We start from the raw sequence: 17134 nt of genomic DNA on the forward strand, positions 1-17134 counted from the left end.
GTTTGAGATTTGGAGATAAGGATAGAAGACGAACAAGATGAAGCTCGAGGATGGAATATAGGATGGAGGGGAGGGGGAAAAGGGAAAAAGGGGTGCTCATTAAGGTGGGGTACAGGGAAGAGAGGGGGGAAATAAAGGAAGGGGAGAGGAGGTGTTTGTAGGCTATTACCCCAAATTGGAGGATCTATTAATAGGTTCAGTTGATATTGATGAAATAGGCATTCAAAAGGCAATTACTGGAAATAACCACGAACGAGTGTTGTCTCTGTCCTGGGAGTGCTACATGGAACAATGTTACGGTTTAGCTCTGTATTTAACCACGCCATGCATCATGTGGATGAAGATAGAGCACATTTATTACACATGGTTTAGCAGCAGAGGGTAAGTTTATCTTTGTGTCTGCAGCTGTCATGTGGTGTTTAACAGGACAGGGTGGCGGGAGCGTTATTCTGTATCTCACCTCCTCAGTCCCTGTGCTGGGAGGATTCAAGATGGCACCAGAAACGTGGCCACTCTTGTGAGCTGCCTCAGTGTAATCTGCTACTTATGTACCAGTCTGAAGAAGGGTCTCGACCGGAAACCTCACCCATTCCTTCTCTCCAGAGATGCAGCCTGTCCCGCTGAGTTACTCCAGCGTTTTGTCTCTACCAACTATCCTTACGCTCTTGTACTCAAGTATGATTGTGCTTTTGGTTTGTAATGAAGTGTACGCAAAAAGGAATTTCACTGTAGCTCGGTACATGTGACTATACGGTCCCATTGAGTGTCCCAAGGGACAGATGCTGAGGTCTGCACTGCCTTTTGAAGGAGAAAACTGTGCACAACATCCAAACTCCAACTGCGTGGGATGCACCGGGGGCTGGGGACATCGCTTTGTTTTTGCATTATATTGTAGTTTGCATTTATTGAGCCTCTTTTGTTTGTTTGTTTATTATATAATATAGAAACATAGAAAATAGGTGCAGGAGTAGGCCATTCGGCCCTTCGAGCCAGCACCGCCATTCAATATGATCATGGCTGATCGTCCAGAATCAGTATCCAGTTCCTGCTTTTTCCTCTAAATCTCTTGATTCCTTTAACCCTACAAGCTAAATCTAACTCTCTCTTGAAAACATCCAGTGAATTGGCCTCCACTGCCTTCTGTGGCAGAGAATTCCACAGATTCACAACTCTCTGGGTGAAAAAGTTTTTCCTCATCTTAGTCCTAAATGGCCTACCCCTTATCCTTAAACTGTGACCCCTGGTTCTGGACTCCCCCAACATTGGGAACATGTTTCCTGCATCTAGCCTGTCCAATCCCTTAAGAATCTTATATGTTTCTATAAGATCCCCTCTCATCTGTCTAAATTCCAGTGAATACAAGCCCAGTCCCAAATAATACTTGACATTCGGTTACCTCACAGAATGAAGTGCTGGACATACACAATCTATTGAGAACTACATTTGCAACGTGTTGTGTTGTCACTGCAGGTAAGAGTTTCATCGCTCCATATTGGGACATAAGACAACAAAACACTTGCTTGTGCCATGGCATACATCAGGCAGATCATCACATCTAACAAACAAGGGGGGATAGATGTAGCCACTCGCCTGTAGTCCAGGGCACAGCTCCAGAGGTGCAGGTGGAAGGTGGTTGCATTTGCCGGGCGAGCATAGCCCAACACAGGCTCCTCCACGATGTTCAGGAAGTCCAGGATCTGCAGGGATGTCAAGCAAGCAACATCCAACAGCAGCAGGGAACAAGCTTTCAACCCAATTCCAATGTAGAAAATCATGACAAACTCAGTAGATCAGGCAACATCTTAGGAGAACAGCGAGATTAGAGTTTAGAGATACAGCATGGAAACAGGCCCTTAGGCTCACCGACTCCACGACGACCATCAAGCACCTGGACATTAGTTCTATGGTATTTCACTTTCACATCCCACACACCACGGGCAATTTACAGAGGCCAATCCACCTACAAACCTGGATGTCTGGAATGTGGGAGGAAACCAGAGCACCCGGTGAAAACCCACGTGGTCACGGGGAGACCGTACAAACTTTGTACAGACAGCATCTGTATTCTGGATCGAGCCCGTGTTTCATGCGCTGTGATGCAGCAACTCTACCGCTTGCCACTGTGCTGCCTGTGAGCAGACTACTCTTGTTTTCCCGTGAGCTTTGAACAGTTTGGGAACAGCTCCACCCAAGCGAATTGTGGACGCAGCCCGGACCATCGCACAAACCAACCACCCTTCTATATCTCACGCTGCCACAGCAAGGCCAGCAGCATCATCAAGGACCAGTCGCACCCTGGCCACTCCCTCTCCCATCAGACAAGAGGTACAGAAGTGTGAAAACGCACACCTCCAGATTCAGGGACAGTGACAGTTTCTTCCCAGCTGTTATCAGGCAACTGAATCAACTACCAGAACCAGAGAGCAGTGCTGAACTACCATCTACCTCTTTGACGACCTTCGAACTATCCTTGATCAGACATTGTTGGCTTCACCTTGCACTAAACACTATTCCCCTTATCGTGTATCTATAATACTGTCAATGGATTCATTGTAATCATGTATTGCCTTCCTGCTGACTGGTTAGCACGCAACAAAAACAAAAGCTTTTCTCTGTACCTCGGTACACGTGACAATAAACTGAACTGAACTATAGGGAAATTTTAGGAAGCTCATCATCTTTTTTCAGAAATAATGACAGAAGTGATGAAAAGTACCATTAGCAAATTTGCAGATGATACAAAGCTGGGTGGCAGTGTGTACTGTGAGGAAGATGCTATGAGGTTGCAGGGTCAAGTCAAGTCAAGTCAATTTTATTTGTATAGCACATTTAAAAACAACCCACGTTGACCAAAGTGCTGTACATCTGATTAGGTACTAAGGAAAAAAAAATGAAACATACAGTAGCACGCAAACAGTTCACAGCGCCTCCTCAATGAGCCTCAAACGCTAGGGAGTAGAAATAGGTTTTGAGCCTGGACTTAAAGGAGTCGATGGAGGGGGCAATTCTGATGGGGAGAGGGATGCTGTTCCACAGTCTAGGAGCTGCAACCGCAAAAGCACGGTCACCCCTGAGCTTAAGCCTAGACCGCGGGATAGTGAGTAGCCGCAAGTCGGCCGACCTGAGGGACCTGGAGTTAGAGAGGTGATTTAGAAGATTTTTGATGTAGGGGGGGAATGTCCATTTAGGGCTTTATATGTGAATAGGAGGAGCTTGAAGTTGATTCTGTACCGTACAGGGAGCCAGTGGAGAGAGGCCAGAATCGGCGTGATGTGGTCCCTTTTACGGGTACCCGTCAGGAGTCTCGCTGCGGCGTTTTCGACCAGTTGCAGGCGGGACAGGGAAGATTGGCTGATCCCAGTGTATAGGGAGTTGCAGTAGTCTAGGCGGGAGGAAATGAAAGCGTGAATGATTTTTTCTGTGTCGTCGAATTGGAGGAAAGGTTTGATTTTAGCTCTGGTACGAAGTTGGAAGAAGCTGGCTTTTACCACAGCGTTGACTTGCTTGTCAAATTTTAATGAAGAGTCAAATATCATGCCGAGGTTTTTGACATGCGGTTTGACTAGGCAGGATAGGCTTCCAAGACTGCCTGTTATCGATTTGATGGAGTCGGGGGGGCCGAATAGGATGACCTCAGACTTGCTCTCGTTTAATTGGAGGAAGTTCTGTGCCATCCAACATTTTATGTCCTCAAGGCAGTGTAAGAGGCTGTTTAAATTTGACTGGTTGTTGGACAGCTTGTGTGAGTGGGCGTATGCATGGCAGATGCAGTTTAATGTGGATAAGTGTGAGGTTATCCACTTTGGTGGTAAGAATAAGAAGGCAAATTATTATCTGAATGGTGTCAAGTTAGGAAAAGGGGACATACAACGAGATCTGGGTGTCCTAGTGCATCAGTCACTGAAAGGAAGCATGCAGGTACATGCAGAAAGCCAATGGAATGTTGGCCTTCATAACAAGAGGAGTTGAGTATAGGAGCAAAGAGGTCCTTCTGCAGTTGTATAGGGCCCTAGTGAGACCGCACCTGGAGTACTGTGTACAGTTTTGATCTCCAAATTTGAGGAAGGATATTCTTGCTATTGAGGGCGTGCAGCGTAGGTTTACTAGGTTAATTCCCGGAATGGCGGGACTGTCGTATGTTGAAAGACTGGAGCGACTAGGCTTGTAAACACTAGAATTTAGAAGGATGAGAGGGGATCTTATCGAAACATATAAGATTATTAAGGGGTTGGACACGTTAGAGGCAGGAAACATGTTCCCAATGTTGGGGGAGTCCAGAATCAGGGGCCACATTAAGAATAAGGGGTAGGCCATTCAGAACGGAGACGAGGAAAAACCTTTTCAGTCAGAGAGTTGTGAATCTGTGGAATTCTCTGCCTCATAAGGCATTGGAGGCCAATTCTCTGAATGCATTCAAGAGAGAGCTGGATAGAGATCTTAAGGATAGCGGAGTCAGGGAGTATGGGGAGAAGGCAGGCACGGGGTACTGATTGAGAATGATCAGCCATGATCACATTGAATGGCGGTGCTGGGGATGGGCGAGCATACAGACTGGTGATGGGTGAGCAGACAGACTGGGGATGGGCGAGCAGACAGACTGGGGATGGGCGAGCATACAGACTGGTGATGGGTGAGCAGACAGACTGGGGATGGGTGAGCAGACAGACTGGGGATGGGCGAGCAGACAGACTGGGGATGGGCGAGCAGACAGACTGGTGATGGGTGAGCAGACAGACTGGTGATGGGTGAGCATCTTACCTGCTGGTGCCAGCTTTGTCCGGGAGGCACGTTGCGGTGTTGAAGGGTGGCCCCACGCAGACCAATCGCCACGAGGATCTCCTGAATCAAGGAGAGACAATGATCAACATTTACAGAGATACAAAGAACTGCAGATGCTGGAATCTTCAGCAAAACACAATGTGCTGGAGGAACTCAGCGGGTCAGGCAGCATCTGTCGAGGCAAGGAATAGGCAATGTTTCGGGTAATAACCCTTCATCAGTCTGAAGAAGGATTCCGACCCGAAAGGTCACCTATCCATTCGCTCAGATACTGCCTGACCTGTCGAGTTACTCCAGCACTTTGTGTTTTGATCAACATTTATAGAGAATTGCCCATTTAAACAGCTACCTCATTCTTTGTCAATACATATGTGTAAACGTCCTACGTGCTCAAAAGAAAGGTACCAAAATAAGCACGACCACTGAGCCACGTTGGTGTGTTAAAGGAACAGGAGGTCCCACACGGGTTTAAAGGAGAGGAGATGGCCAGTGATGTGGACCAACGTCAGGAGGCTACTCCATTCTTTAGGTTCCTGGGAGCTGAAGACAGGTTAGCCAATGCCACGGCAAATGGATTGAGAGACACAAGGTGCAGAGTTGTTCTGGGTTCTCAAAATAAACTTTTACTAAACTGTGACCGGTTCACAAATTTTGCAATTTTGTAATGACACTGTGTCAAATATATTTTTATCCAATTTTACACAAAGAACCAAATATGCTTGGAAAAGATTCAGCGAGGAGCCCGACAGCATCCCATGATCAATGATGAACCAGCCTGGAGTAAATACTTCATCAAGAGGGTCTGAAGAAGGGTCTCGACCCGAAACGTCACCCATTCCTTCTCTCCAGAGATTCTGCCTGTCCCGCTGAGTTACTCCAGCACTTTGTGTCTACCTTCCACATAAAGAGGGTTCTTATCTGTCCAACACTGATATAAAATGCACCTTGTTTAGTTTAGAGATCCAGCATGGAACTCAGGCCCTTCGGCCCACCATATCCATGCTGACCATCGATCACCCATTCACACCAGCTCTATGTTGTCCCACTTTCTAGTCCACTCTCTACACACCAGGGGCAATTTACAGACGGCCAATTAACCTACAAACCCACACGACTTTGGGATGTGGGAGGAAACCGGAGCACCCGACAGAAACCCATGTGGTCACAGAGAGAAGGTGCCAACACCACACACAAACAGCACACAAGGCCAGGATGGAACCTGGGTCTCTGGCGCTGTGAGGCAGCGGCCTTACCAGTGGTTGTGAAGCAATAAACTCAGTTTGATGAAGATGAAGGCAGCACACAAGGATAGGGAGCTCCAGCTGAGATCCCGTGGCCTGTGACAACCTCACTTAGAACATTAAAGGAACAACAAGACTCTTCATTATAAACAGGAACACACACACACGGCAGAGGATTCAGTGAGGGTTACCTTCATGTTGCTCTGGTTCATGTTGTGGTGGACTTTTACCGCGATGGACAGCATGTTTGGAGTGTCTGTAGCACTTCCCACTGACGAGGCAGCCTGTTTGATCCACACGCCCTCCTCAGACTGGTAGACGGTGGCATCCAGCCACAGGGGCTGCTCCTTGCTGGGTAGTTTCACATCACCAGGAGCACACACATCCTCCACCACTCCTACACATCAGAGGGAAAGGACTGACATAGGCTTGGTGTTCTAATCTTTACAAAGTCAAGGGAACTTTTCGTTTCGACCGCAAGATTCAATCAAAGGAATAAAGTTTTATCATGTTAGAAGACAACAAAGCTTTTTTGAAGAGAGACACAAGAAGCTGGAGTAACTCAGCAGGACAGGCAGCATCTCTGGAGAGGGAATGGATGACGTTTCGGGTCGAGACCCTTCTTCAGACTGATTAGGGATAAGGGAAAATAGAGATATAGACAATGATGTAGAGAGATAAAGAACAATAAATAAAAGATATGCATAAAAGTAACGATGAGAAAGGAAAAGGGCTACTGTTAGCTGTTTGTGGGTTGAAAATGAGACGGGTGGGGGAGGGATAGAGAGAGAGGGAATGCCAGGGCTTCCTGAAGTGAACCCATTACTTCTCTCCAGAGATAGACAATAGGTGCAGGAGGAGGCCATTCAGCCCTTTGAGCCAGCACCGCCATTCAATGTGATCATGGCTGATCATCCACAATCAGTACCCCGTTCCTGCCTTCTCCCCATACCCCCTGACTCTGCTATCATTAAGAGCTCTATCTAACTCTCTCTTGAAAGCATCCAGAGAATTGGCATCCACTGCCTTCTGTGGCAGAGAATTCCACAGATTCACAACTCTGAGTGAAAAAATGTTTCCTCATCGCCGTTCTAAATGGCCTACCCCTTATTCTTAAACTGTGGCCCCTGGTTCTGGACTCCCTCAACATTGGGAACATGTTTCTCGCCTCTAGCGCGTCCAATCCCTTAATAATCTTATATGTTTTAATAAGATCCTCTCTCATCCTTCTAAATTCCAGTGTATACAAGCCCAGTCGCTCCAGTCTTTCAACGTACGACAGTCCCGCCATTCCGGGAATTAACCTAGTAAACCTACGCTGCACGCCCTCAATAGCAAGAATGTCCTTCCTCGAATTTGGAGACCGAAACTGTTCACAGTACTCCAGGTGTGGTCTCACTAGGGCCCTGTACAACTGCAGAAGGACCTCTTTGCTCCTATACTCAACTCCTCTTGTCATGAAGGCCAACATGCTGCCAGTCCCGCTGAGTTCCTCCAGCTTTTTGTGTCTATCTTCGGTTTAAACCAGCATCTGCAGTTCCTCCCTCAACATTTCTGATCTGGGGTGCTGCTTCGTGAGCCAGATGGAGGGTTCTTGTAATACAGCAAGGTGAACAGGTCCAGCAGCTCACTGAGTGCATGCTCACTATCAAGCATCCAGTAATCCCACTAAATAGCAATTGTTTAATGTCCGCACATTTGCAACAACTCGCTCCACATTGATCGACTGAAAGATGCAGGATAGAAATAAACCTGTAAAAGAGAGGATTTGATTATAGGACTAAAGCGGTCCTTCTGCAGTTGTACAGGGCCCAGGTGAGACCACATCTGGAGTATTGTGTGCAGCTTTGGTCTCCTAATTTGAGGAAGGACGTTCTTGCTATTGAGGCAGTGCAGCGAAGGTTAATCCCCGGGATGGCGGGACTGACATACGAGAAAAGATTGGAAAGACTTGGCTTGTATTCACTGGAATTTAGAAGGATGAGAGGGGATCTTATAGAGACGCATAAAATTATGAAATGACTGGACAAGCTAGATGCAAGAAGAATGTTCCCAATGTTGGGGGAATCCAGAACCAGGGGCCACGCAGTCTAAGAATAAAGGGGAGGCCATTTAAAACTGAGGTGAGAAAAAGTTTTTTCACCCAGTGAGTTGTGAATTTATGGAATTCTCTGCCACAGAAGGCAGTGGAGGCCAATTCACTGGATGAATTTAAAAGAGAGTTAGATAGAGCTCTAGGCGCTAGTGGAATGAAGGGATATGGGGAGAAGGCAGGCACGGGTTACTGATTGTGGATGATCAGCCACGATCACAATGAATGGCGGTGCTGGCTTGAAGGGCCAAATGGCCTCCTCCTGCACCTATTTTCTATGTTTCTGCGTTTCTATGTTTAAACCCCATGCCCACTGAGTTCATGCAAATCATCGATCACCCGTTCACACTAGTTCTATGTTATCCCACTTTCTCATCCACTCCCTACACACCAGCGGCAATTTACAGAGGGCCGATTAACCTACAAACCCGCACGTCTTTGGGATGTGGGAGGAAACTGGAGAACCTGGAGAAATCCCACGCAGTCACAGGGAAAATGTGCAAACTCCATACAGACAGCACCCAAAGTCAGGATCGAACCTGGGTCTCCGGTGTTGTGAGGCAGCAGCTCTACCCGCTGTGCCACGCTGCGTGACTCACATCTGCACAGAGAGACAATTTACATCATATTCGCACATCTTTGCGCTGTGGGAAGAAATCAGGGCATAGCAGGGAATGCACACGGACAGAGAGAACACTCAGACTACACCAAGACATCACCACAGGTGCGGAACAAACTCGTGGCTGAAGCTGCCAGGCAGCAGCTGGTAGAACCCCAGCAAGGAAAGGGGAAATGGCACCCCAGGGAGAGATGGCACCCTGGGGTGACAAGGGCAGTACCTCAGTGAGAGTCAGCACTCTGAATGAAGCAAGGTGACCTGTACCCCAGTGAGAGATGGCACCCTGGGGTGACAAGGGCAGTACCTCAGTGAGAGTCAGCACTCTGAATGAAGCAAGGTGACCTGTACCCCAGTGAGAGTGGGCTCCCTGTGGTGACAAGGGCAGTACCTCAGTGAGAGTCAGCACTCTGAATGAAGCAAGGTGACCTGTACCCCAGTGAGAGTGGGCTCCCTGTGGTGACAAGGGCAGTACCTCAGTGAGAGTCAGCACTCTGAATGAAGCAAGGTGACCTGTACCCCAGTGAGAGTGGGCTCCCTGTGGAGAGGAAGGCAATTGTATTCAAGTGAGAAACATAGAAAATAGGTGCAGGAGGAGGCCATTTGGCCCCTTGAGCCAGCACCGCCATTCATTGTGATCATGGCTGATCATCCACAATCAGTAACCCGTGCCTGCCTTCTCCCCATGTCCTTTGATTCCACTAGCTCCTGGAGCTCTATCTAACTCCCTTTTAAATTCATCCAGTGAATTTGCACTAGTCAGCACTAAAGGCAAGGAAGAGATCTCCTGACAAACGAGGGTCAGCAACATTGGATTGGAGGGTGGCACGGTGGCGCAGCGGTAGAGTTGCTGCCTTACTGCGGCTACAGTGCCAGAGACCTGGGTTCCATCCTGACTACGGGTGCTGTCTGTACGGAGTTTGTACGTTCTCCCTGTGACCTGTGAGGGTTTTCTCCGAGATCTCCAGTTTCCTCCCACTTTCCAAAGATGTACAGGTTTGTAGTTTAATTGGCTTGGTATATTTGTAAATTGTCCCTCGTGTGTGCTAGTGTGTGTAGGATAGTGATAATGTGCGGGGATCGCTGGTCGGTGCAGACTCGGTGGGCCGAAGGGCCTGTTTCCACGCTGTATCCAAACTAAAAAACTAAACTAAATTTGTATTGGGAATAAATGTCCCTGCATTTCGAGCCACAAGGGCACTTTGATGCAGCTATACATCATTCTAAGCAGCAACATGTAGTGCATAAGCCTAAAGATTGAATTGAATTTATCACACATTCACGCCATTCTATGTTATCTCACGTTTGCATGCGCTCCCGATCTGTCAGACAGCCCTGCTTGTGACTGCGGATATCCAGACCAGACCATCCACACACATGGTGAATGACGGCTCACTGAGGGTTCTCCCTGCTGGCATCAAGGCCAACCACCCAACCACCTGATGCTGCCCTGGCCTGGATATCTACCCTTGACCTACAACTTTAGGCTGTGAGCACCATACGCAAGAAGGAGGAGATCCACTCCCTACACAGCAGGAACAATTTACAGAGGGCCAATTATCCTACTAACCCGCACGTCTTTGAGATGCCCAGAGGAATGCCACGCCATCTCAGGGGGAACGTGCAAATGCCAGGGTCTGAGGTCAGGATTGAACCTGCGTCTCTGGTGCTACGAGGCAGATCTGGCAGCTGCACCCACTGTACTGCCCATTGTGAACCCACACAACAGTTAACCCTCCTAGCAAGTGTGTGTGATGTATAATTGCTCAGTACATTGACAGCTGGATCCCATCTGTACCTTGGTGACAGAGGAGGACTCTGTTGGTCTGGAGACAGAAGTAATGTTGGTCATTGCAGCCCTGATACTTCGCCACCGTGAACAAACTCCCGTTTTCAATCTCCAACCAAAATTCACCGTGCTTCCCAGCTAACAGCCTGCCGTCTTCAGTCTGCAAGAGAACAACAGATCTATTACACATGGTTCAAGCCCTGACCCGGGGTAGATCACCCAGCGTGGGGGAACTGAGATTCCCCCCCCGATGCAGGAGCTTGATCGCCCCGATGAGGAAGGCCCACCGCCGGCTACGGGAGTCAGGATCATCCATCAACGTAAGGTTCGTGGCCCCCGACCGCTGGAGGACAAAGAAGGCAGAGATTGAACTTTGTTTTGCCTTCCATCACAGTGAGGAATGCGGAGGAGTCACTGTGGTGGATGTTCATGTTAAAATGTATTTTGTGTGTCCTGTTGCTTTTTATTGTTATGACTGTATGGCAAATGTAATTCCTCGTATGTTGCAAAACATGCTTGGCTCATAAATGATAGTATGATTATGATTCATAAGTTCACTGGTTCATAAGTGATAGGAGCAGAAATAGGCCATTCGGCCCATCAGGTCTAATTCACCATTCAATCATGGCTGATCTATCTCTCCCTCCTAACCCCATTCTCCTGCCTTCTCCCCATAACCCCTGACACCCGCACTAATCAAGAATCAATCTAGCAAAGAAGAGTGGGAAGACAGAGGATTGGGACTCTTTTAAAGAGCAACAAAAGTTAACTAAAAAAGCAATACGGGGAGAAAAGATGAGGTACGAGGGTAAACTAGCCAATAATATAAAGGAGGATAGCAAAAGTTTTTTTAGGAACGTGAAGAGGAAAAAAATAGTCAAGGCAAATGTGGGTCCCTTGAAGACAGAAGCAGGGGAATTTATTATGGGGAACAAAGAAATGGCAGACAAGTTAAACCGTTACTTTGGATCTGTCTTCACTGAGGAAGATACACACAATCTCCCAAATGTTCTAGGGGCCGGAGAACCTAGGGTGATGGAGGAACTGAAGGAAATCCACATTAGGCAGGAAATGGTTTTGGGTAGACTGATGGGACTGAAGGCTGATAAATCCCCAGGGCCTGATGGTCTGCATCCCAGGGTACTTAAGGAGGTGGCTCTAGAAATAGTGGAAGCATTGGAGATCATTTTTCAATGTTCTATAGATTCAGGATCAGTTCCTGTGGATTGGAGGATAGCAAATTTTATCCCACTTTTTAAGAAAGGAGGGAGAGAGAAAACGGGTAATTATAGACTAGTTAGTCTGACATCAGTGGTGGGGAAGATGCTGGAATCAATTATAAAAGACGAAATTGCTGAGCATTTGGATAGCAGTAACAGGATCATTCCGAGTCAGCATGGATTTACGAAGGGGAAATCATGCTTGACAAATCTACTGGAATTTTTTGAGGGTGTAACTAGGAAAATTGACAGGGGAGAGCCGGTGGATGTGGTGTACCTTGACTTTCAGAAAACCTTTGACAAGGTCCCACATAGGAGATTAGTGGGCAAAATTAGAGCACATGGTATTGGGGGTAGGGTACTGACTTGGATAGAAAATTGGTTGACAGACAGAAAGCAAAGAGTGGGGATAAATGGGTCCCTTTCGGAATGGCAGGCAGTGACCAGTGGGGTACCGCAAGGTTCGGTGCTGGGACCCCAGCTATTTACGATATACATTAATGACTTAGATGAAGGGATTAAAAGTACCATTAGCAAATTTGCAGATGATACTAAGCTGGGGGGTAGTGTGAATTGTGAGGAAGATGCAATAAGGCTGCAGGGTGACTTGGACAGGTTGTGTGAGTGGGCGGATACATGGCAGATGCAGTTTAATGTAGATAAGTGTGAGGTTATTCACTTTGGAAGTAAGAATAGAAAGGCAGATTATTATCTGAATGGTGTCAAGTTAGGAAGAGGGGATGTTCAACGAGATCTGGGTGTCCTAGTGCATCAGTCACTGAAAGGAAGCATGCAGGTACAGCAGGCAGTGAAGAAAGCCAATGGAATGTTGGCCTTCATAACAAGAGGAGTTGAGTATAGGAGCAAAGAGGTCCTTCTACAGTTGTACCGGGCCCTGGTGAGACCGCACCTGGAGTACTGTGTGCAGTTTTGGTCTCCAAATTTGAGGAAGGATATTCTTGCTATTGAGGACGTGCAGCGTAGGTTCACTAGGTTAATTCCCGGAACGGCGGGACTGTCGTATGTTGAAAGGCTGGAGCAATTAGGCTTGTATACACTGGAATTTAGAAGGATGAGGGGGGATCTTATTGAAACATATAAGATAATTAGGGGATTGGACACATTAGAGGCAGGAAACATGTTCCCAATGTTGGGGGAGTCCAGAACAAGGGGCCACAGTTTAAGAATAAGGGGTAGGCCATTTAGAACGGAGATGAGGAAGAACTTTTTCAGTCAGAGAGTGGTGAAGTTGTGGAATTCTCTGCCTCAGAAGGCAGTGGAGGCCAGTTCGTTGGATGCTTTCAAGAGAGGGCTGGATAGCTCTTAAGGATAGCGGAGTGAGGGGGTATGGGGAGAAGGCAGGAACGGGGTACTGATTGAGAGTGATCAGCCATGATCGCATTGAATGGCGGTGCTGGCTCGAAGGGCTGAATGGCCTACTCCTGCACCTATTCTCTATTGTATTGTCTATTGTCTAATCTATCTATCTCTGCCTTACATTGTGGCACGCCACCTTCCTGAACTGTGAGAAGGGTTTTGTGACACAATGGTCTTTGTGATTACATCTATGTACTGAGTCTAGGTCACGGCATCTGAGATGTTGACGGCCAGGAATATAAAGCTGCTAACTCTGCATCTCACACCCATCCTGGGCTGCCTTCACATCCCCTTTGTGCAGAAGAGGTTTACCTAATGTTGCCTGGATCAGAGGGTATTAGCAATCAGGAGAGGTTGGACAGGCTTAGAAACATACAAACATAGACAAGAGGTGCAGGAGGAGGCCATTTGGCCCTTCGAGCCAGCACCGCCATTCATTGTGATCATGGCTGATCACTCACAATCAGTAACCCGTGCCTGCCTTCTCCCCATATCCCTTGATTCCACTAGCCCCATGAGCTCTATCTAACTTAAATTAATCCAGTGAATTGGCCTCCACTGCCTTCTGTGGCAGAGAATTCCACAAATTCACAACTCTCTAGGTGAAAAAGTTTTTTCTCACTTGTTTTAAATGGCCTCCCCTTTATTCTTAGACGGTGGCCCCTGGTTCTGGACTCCCCCAACATTGGGAACATTTTTCCTGCATCTAGCTTGTTCAGTCCTTTTATCTTTGCTGTGCAGGAAGCCTTTGAAAGAAAGAATCTGCGATATACAGAGGTTGCAGCGGGGGCAGAACAGCGGGGCTGGAGAGCAAAGATCTGCCCGGTGGAAGTTGGATATTGAGGATTTGTGGCAACATCTACCGTAAGACTGATGAAGGACCTGGGCATCAGCGGAGAAGCCCTACGCCAGGCTATCTAGGAAACATCACGGGTGACAGAGCGGAGTAGCCAGTGGCTCTGGCTGAAGAGGAAAGACCCCATCTGGTCTCCAAAATAAGCCGGCTAGGCAGATGCAGAGGGGGTGGGGGGTGTTTCTGGGACGTCAGAATGCACTGCTGAGCCTACTGGAGACGTCGTGGGTCCAATCAGCGAAACGTCGATGAAAGTAGGTGCTCACTTGATAACCCCAATGACGTGTCTGCCTAGCCTTCCTCAACATCGGAGGAGCATAGGTGAGTGCATAAGCCTCCCATCACCACCGGGAGCAAGTTGACATTTGGCACTTTGGATATCTAACATCTTGTCCCGTGTATTTGGAAACAATATCCGTTTCCATAAGATCCCCTCTTGCCTTGTTTTCTCTGGAACTTGAGGTTGAGGGGAGACCTGATGAAGTGATATAAAATTACCAGGCATATTTATCCTTTCTCATAGGGTGGAAATGTCAATGACTGGAGGGTATAGCTTTAAGGCAAGAGGGGCAAAGTTTAAAGATGATGAGCAGGGCAAGTTTTATATAAACACACATGGTGCGTGGTGCTGGGGGTGGTGGTGGAGGCAGATACGATAGTGGCGTTTAAGAGGCTTTTGGATAGGCACATGGATATGCAGGGAATGGAGGGGTATGGATCACCTGCAGGCAGAGGAGATTAGTGTATCTTGGCATCATATTCAGCACAGACGTTGCCAAAGGGCCTGTTCATCTGCTGTGTACTGTCAATGAGTAGTTCCCTGACTTTGTTGATGTTGAGCCAGGGGTTGTTGTTATGGTACCACACAACTAGCTGTCTGAGCTCTCTCCTGTAGGCTGGCTCATCACCACCCGTGTGGTCTAAAGACCGCCAACATCCATGATAATGCACGAGACAGACTCATCACCACCCGTGTGGTCTAAAGACCGCCAACATCCATGATAATGCACGAGACAAACTCATCACCACCCGTGTGGTCTAAAGACCGCCAACAACTCCATGATAATTCATGAGACAGGCTATTCATCTTTCAATTCCAATTACATCTGAAATTAAATTCTCAAATTACTAACTGTGGAATTTGAACCCAGTTTTAAACATTCCAGTCCAGTAACACATTAACTTTTAAGTACCTACTAGACGAGCCGTCGACCGGTTGTGTCCAAACCTCTCCTGTGGGCCCAGCAACCCTCCCCCAACTGAAGACCCATCGACCGGTTGTGTCCAAACCTCTCCTGTGGGCCCAGCAACCCTCCCCCAACTCAAGACCCATCGACCCGTTGTGTCCAAACCTCTCCTGTGGGCCCAGCAACCCTCCCCCAACTGAAGACCCATCGACCCGTTGTGTCCAAACCTCTCCTGTGGGCCCAGCAACCCTCCCCCAACTGAAGACCCATCGACCCGATGTGTCCAAACCTCTCCTGTGGGCCCAGCAACCCTCCCCCAACTGAAGACCCATCGAACCGTTGTGTCCAAACCTCTCCTGTGGGCCCAGCAACCCTCCCCCAACTGAAGACCCATCGACCCGTTTTGTCCAAACCTCTCCTGTGGGCCCAGCAACCCTCCCCCAACTGAAGACCTGTCGACCCGTTGCTGGCCAGGGAGTCTCCCCCAGGGCCAGGTGAGTGAGGGGGAAGAGGAAAGGGGAGAGGGAGCCACTCACCCCTGCCCCGGGCGGCCATTGCGGCAGCCAGCAGCAGAAGAGCGGCCGCAAGGCGCTGCCGCATGTTCGTCCTTTTGGCGGCCATCTTCTTTGACCCTCTGCCGCTGCGCTGCATCATGGGAGGAAGGTCAGGCGCGGGGCACGCCGGGACGGGCGCCGGTCCTCCCGGCCAGTGGGGGGGGGGGGGGGAGCGTGGTTATTAAGTTAATAACTTTTAAAATGTAATGAAACTTGATCAATGCACACCGCAGGCGAATGGTGAGTAAGGTGGGCCTAACATTGTTGCGCTGTCGTGTATGGTTTTGGCCGTATCTCGGGAACTCACACACACACACATATATATATATATATTTACATACAAGATGCAGCACGAGCAGACAGCTCTGAAGTGACGGTGTGTGAGTGTCTCACCTTGGTATCCGTGTGCACCGTCACCAAACCATGAGACACGCTGAGGAGGATGGACAGAAGGCTTTGACAATTCTTGTTCAGCTGTTCAACCTTCTTTTTGCGTCGCGACCTGTGGGCCGGGTCAGTGGTGGACTGGAACTGCAGAGACTCTTCATCAGATCCGCTCTCATCGTCTGAAGGAACACAGCCAGGGAATCAGCAGTCTGGCAGAGGCACAAGCACCCAGCTACACACAGATTTATTTGTAGGAAAAAAAACCTGCAGATGCTGGTTTAGATCGAAGGTAGACACAAAATGCTGGAGTAACTCAGCGGGTCAGGCAGCATCTCGGGAGAGAAGGAATGGGTGACGTTTCGGGTCGAGATCCTTCTTCACAAGTCTGAAGAAGGGTCTCGACCCAAAACATCGGCCATTCGTTCTCTCCACAGATTTATTTGTTCTTCTTTGTCATTATTACATGGCAATTTGAGCCAGCTTGCTTTTGGCACTCTGACTGACGTGCTTCTCAATCGCAATATTAATTTCTCCTCAGAGTATTTAATTGACCGCAAAGTGCTTTGGGTATGTTCTGAAAGGGTGCGTAAAATACCTCATAAATTCAAGCTTCTCCTTCCAAACTCACTCCTCCAAGGGGAACAATCCTAGAATCTTTTCATGTTTTACATAACAATACATCATCTAATTTGATTCAATGTGTGTGTTTGGGAAACAGCAAACAGCACTCTCTCCCTCTCTCCCTCTCCCGCTGCACTTGGTGGGAGAGTGGCAGTGTGTTGATAGGAAACTCTCAATGTTTAACTACACCTGAGCTGCAGGTGAATTCCAGTATCTTCTGTAACCCAGTGTTTGCTCACCTCCCCTTAATGTTTCTTTCCTTGTCTCAGTGTGAAGACTGACACAGAATGCTGGAGTAACTCAGCGGGATGGGCAGCATCTCTGGAGAGAAGGAATCGAGACCTAAATCGTCACCCGTTCCTTCTCTCCAGAGATGCTGCCTGTCCCGCTGAGTTACTCCAGCTTTTTGTGTCAGTCT

At 48.2% G+C, this 17134-nt stretch overlaps 1 protein-coding gene across 3 annotated transcripts in view; it reads right to left on the reverse strand.

The window, feature by feature from the left end:
* atg2b (autophagy related 2B) overlaps positions 1-17134 on the reverse strand; it is a 103771-nt gene that overhangs the window by 33266 nt on the left and 53371 nt on the right. For all 3 annotated transcript variants that reach the window (XM_078406992.1, XM_078406991.1, XM_078406990.1), the window contains exons 20-24: positions 16102-16274; positions 10527-10677; positions 6212-6417; positions 4759-4839; positions 1591-1697 (exon numbers count right to left, since the gene is read on the reverse strand). In XM_078406992.1, coding sequence (XP_078263118.1) covers positions 1591-1697; positions 4759-4839; positions 6212-6417; positions 10527-10677; positions 16102-16274 — 718 coding nt within the window. The remainder of the gene's footprint in view (positions 1-1590; positions 1698-4758; positions 4840-6211; positions 6418-10526; positions 10678-16101; positions 16275-17134) is intronic.

Source organism: Rhinoraja longicauda, chromosome 10 (genome assembly GCF_053455715.1).
Source record: "Rhinoraja longicauda isolate Sanriku21f chromosome 10, sRhiLon1.1, whole genome shotgun sequence".
Lineage (NCBI taxonomy): Eukaryota > Metazoa > Chordata > Chondrichthyes > Rajiformes > Arhynchobatidae > Rhinoraja > Rhinoraja longicauda.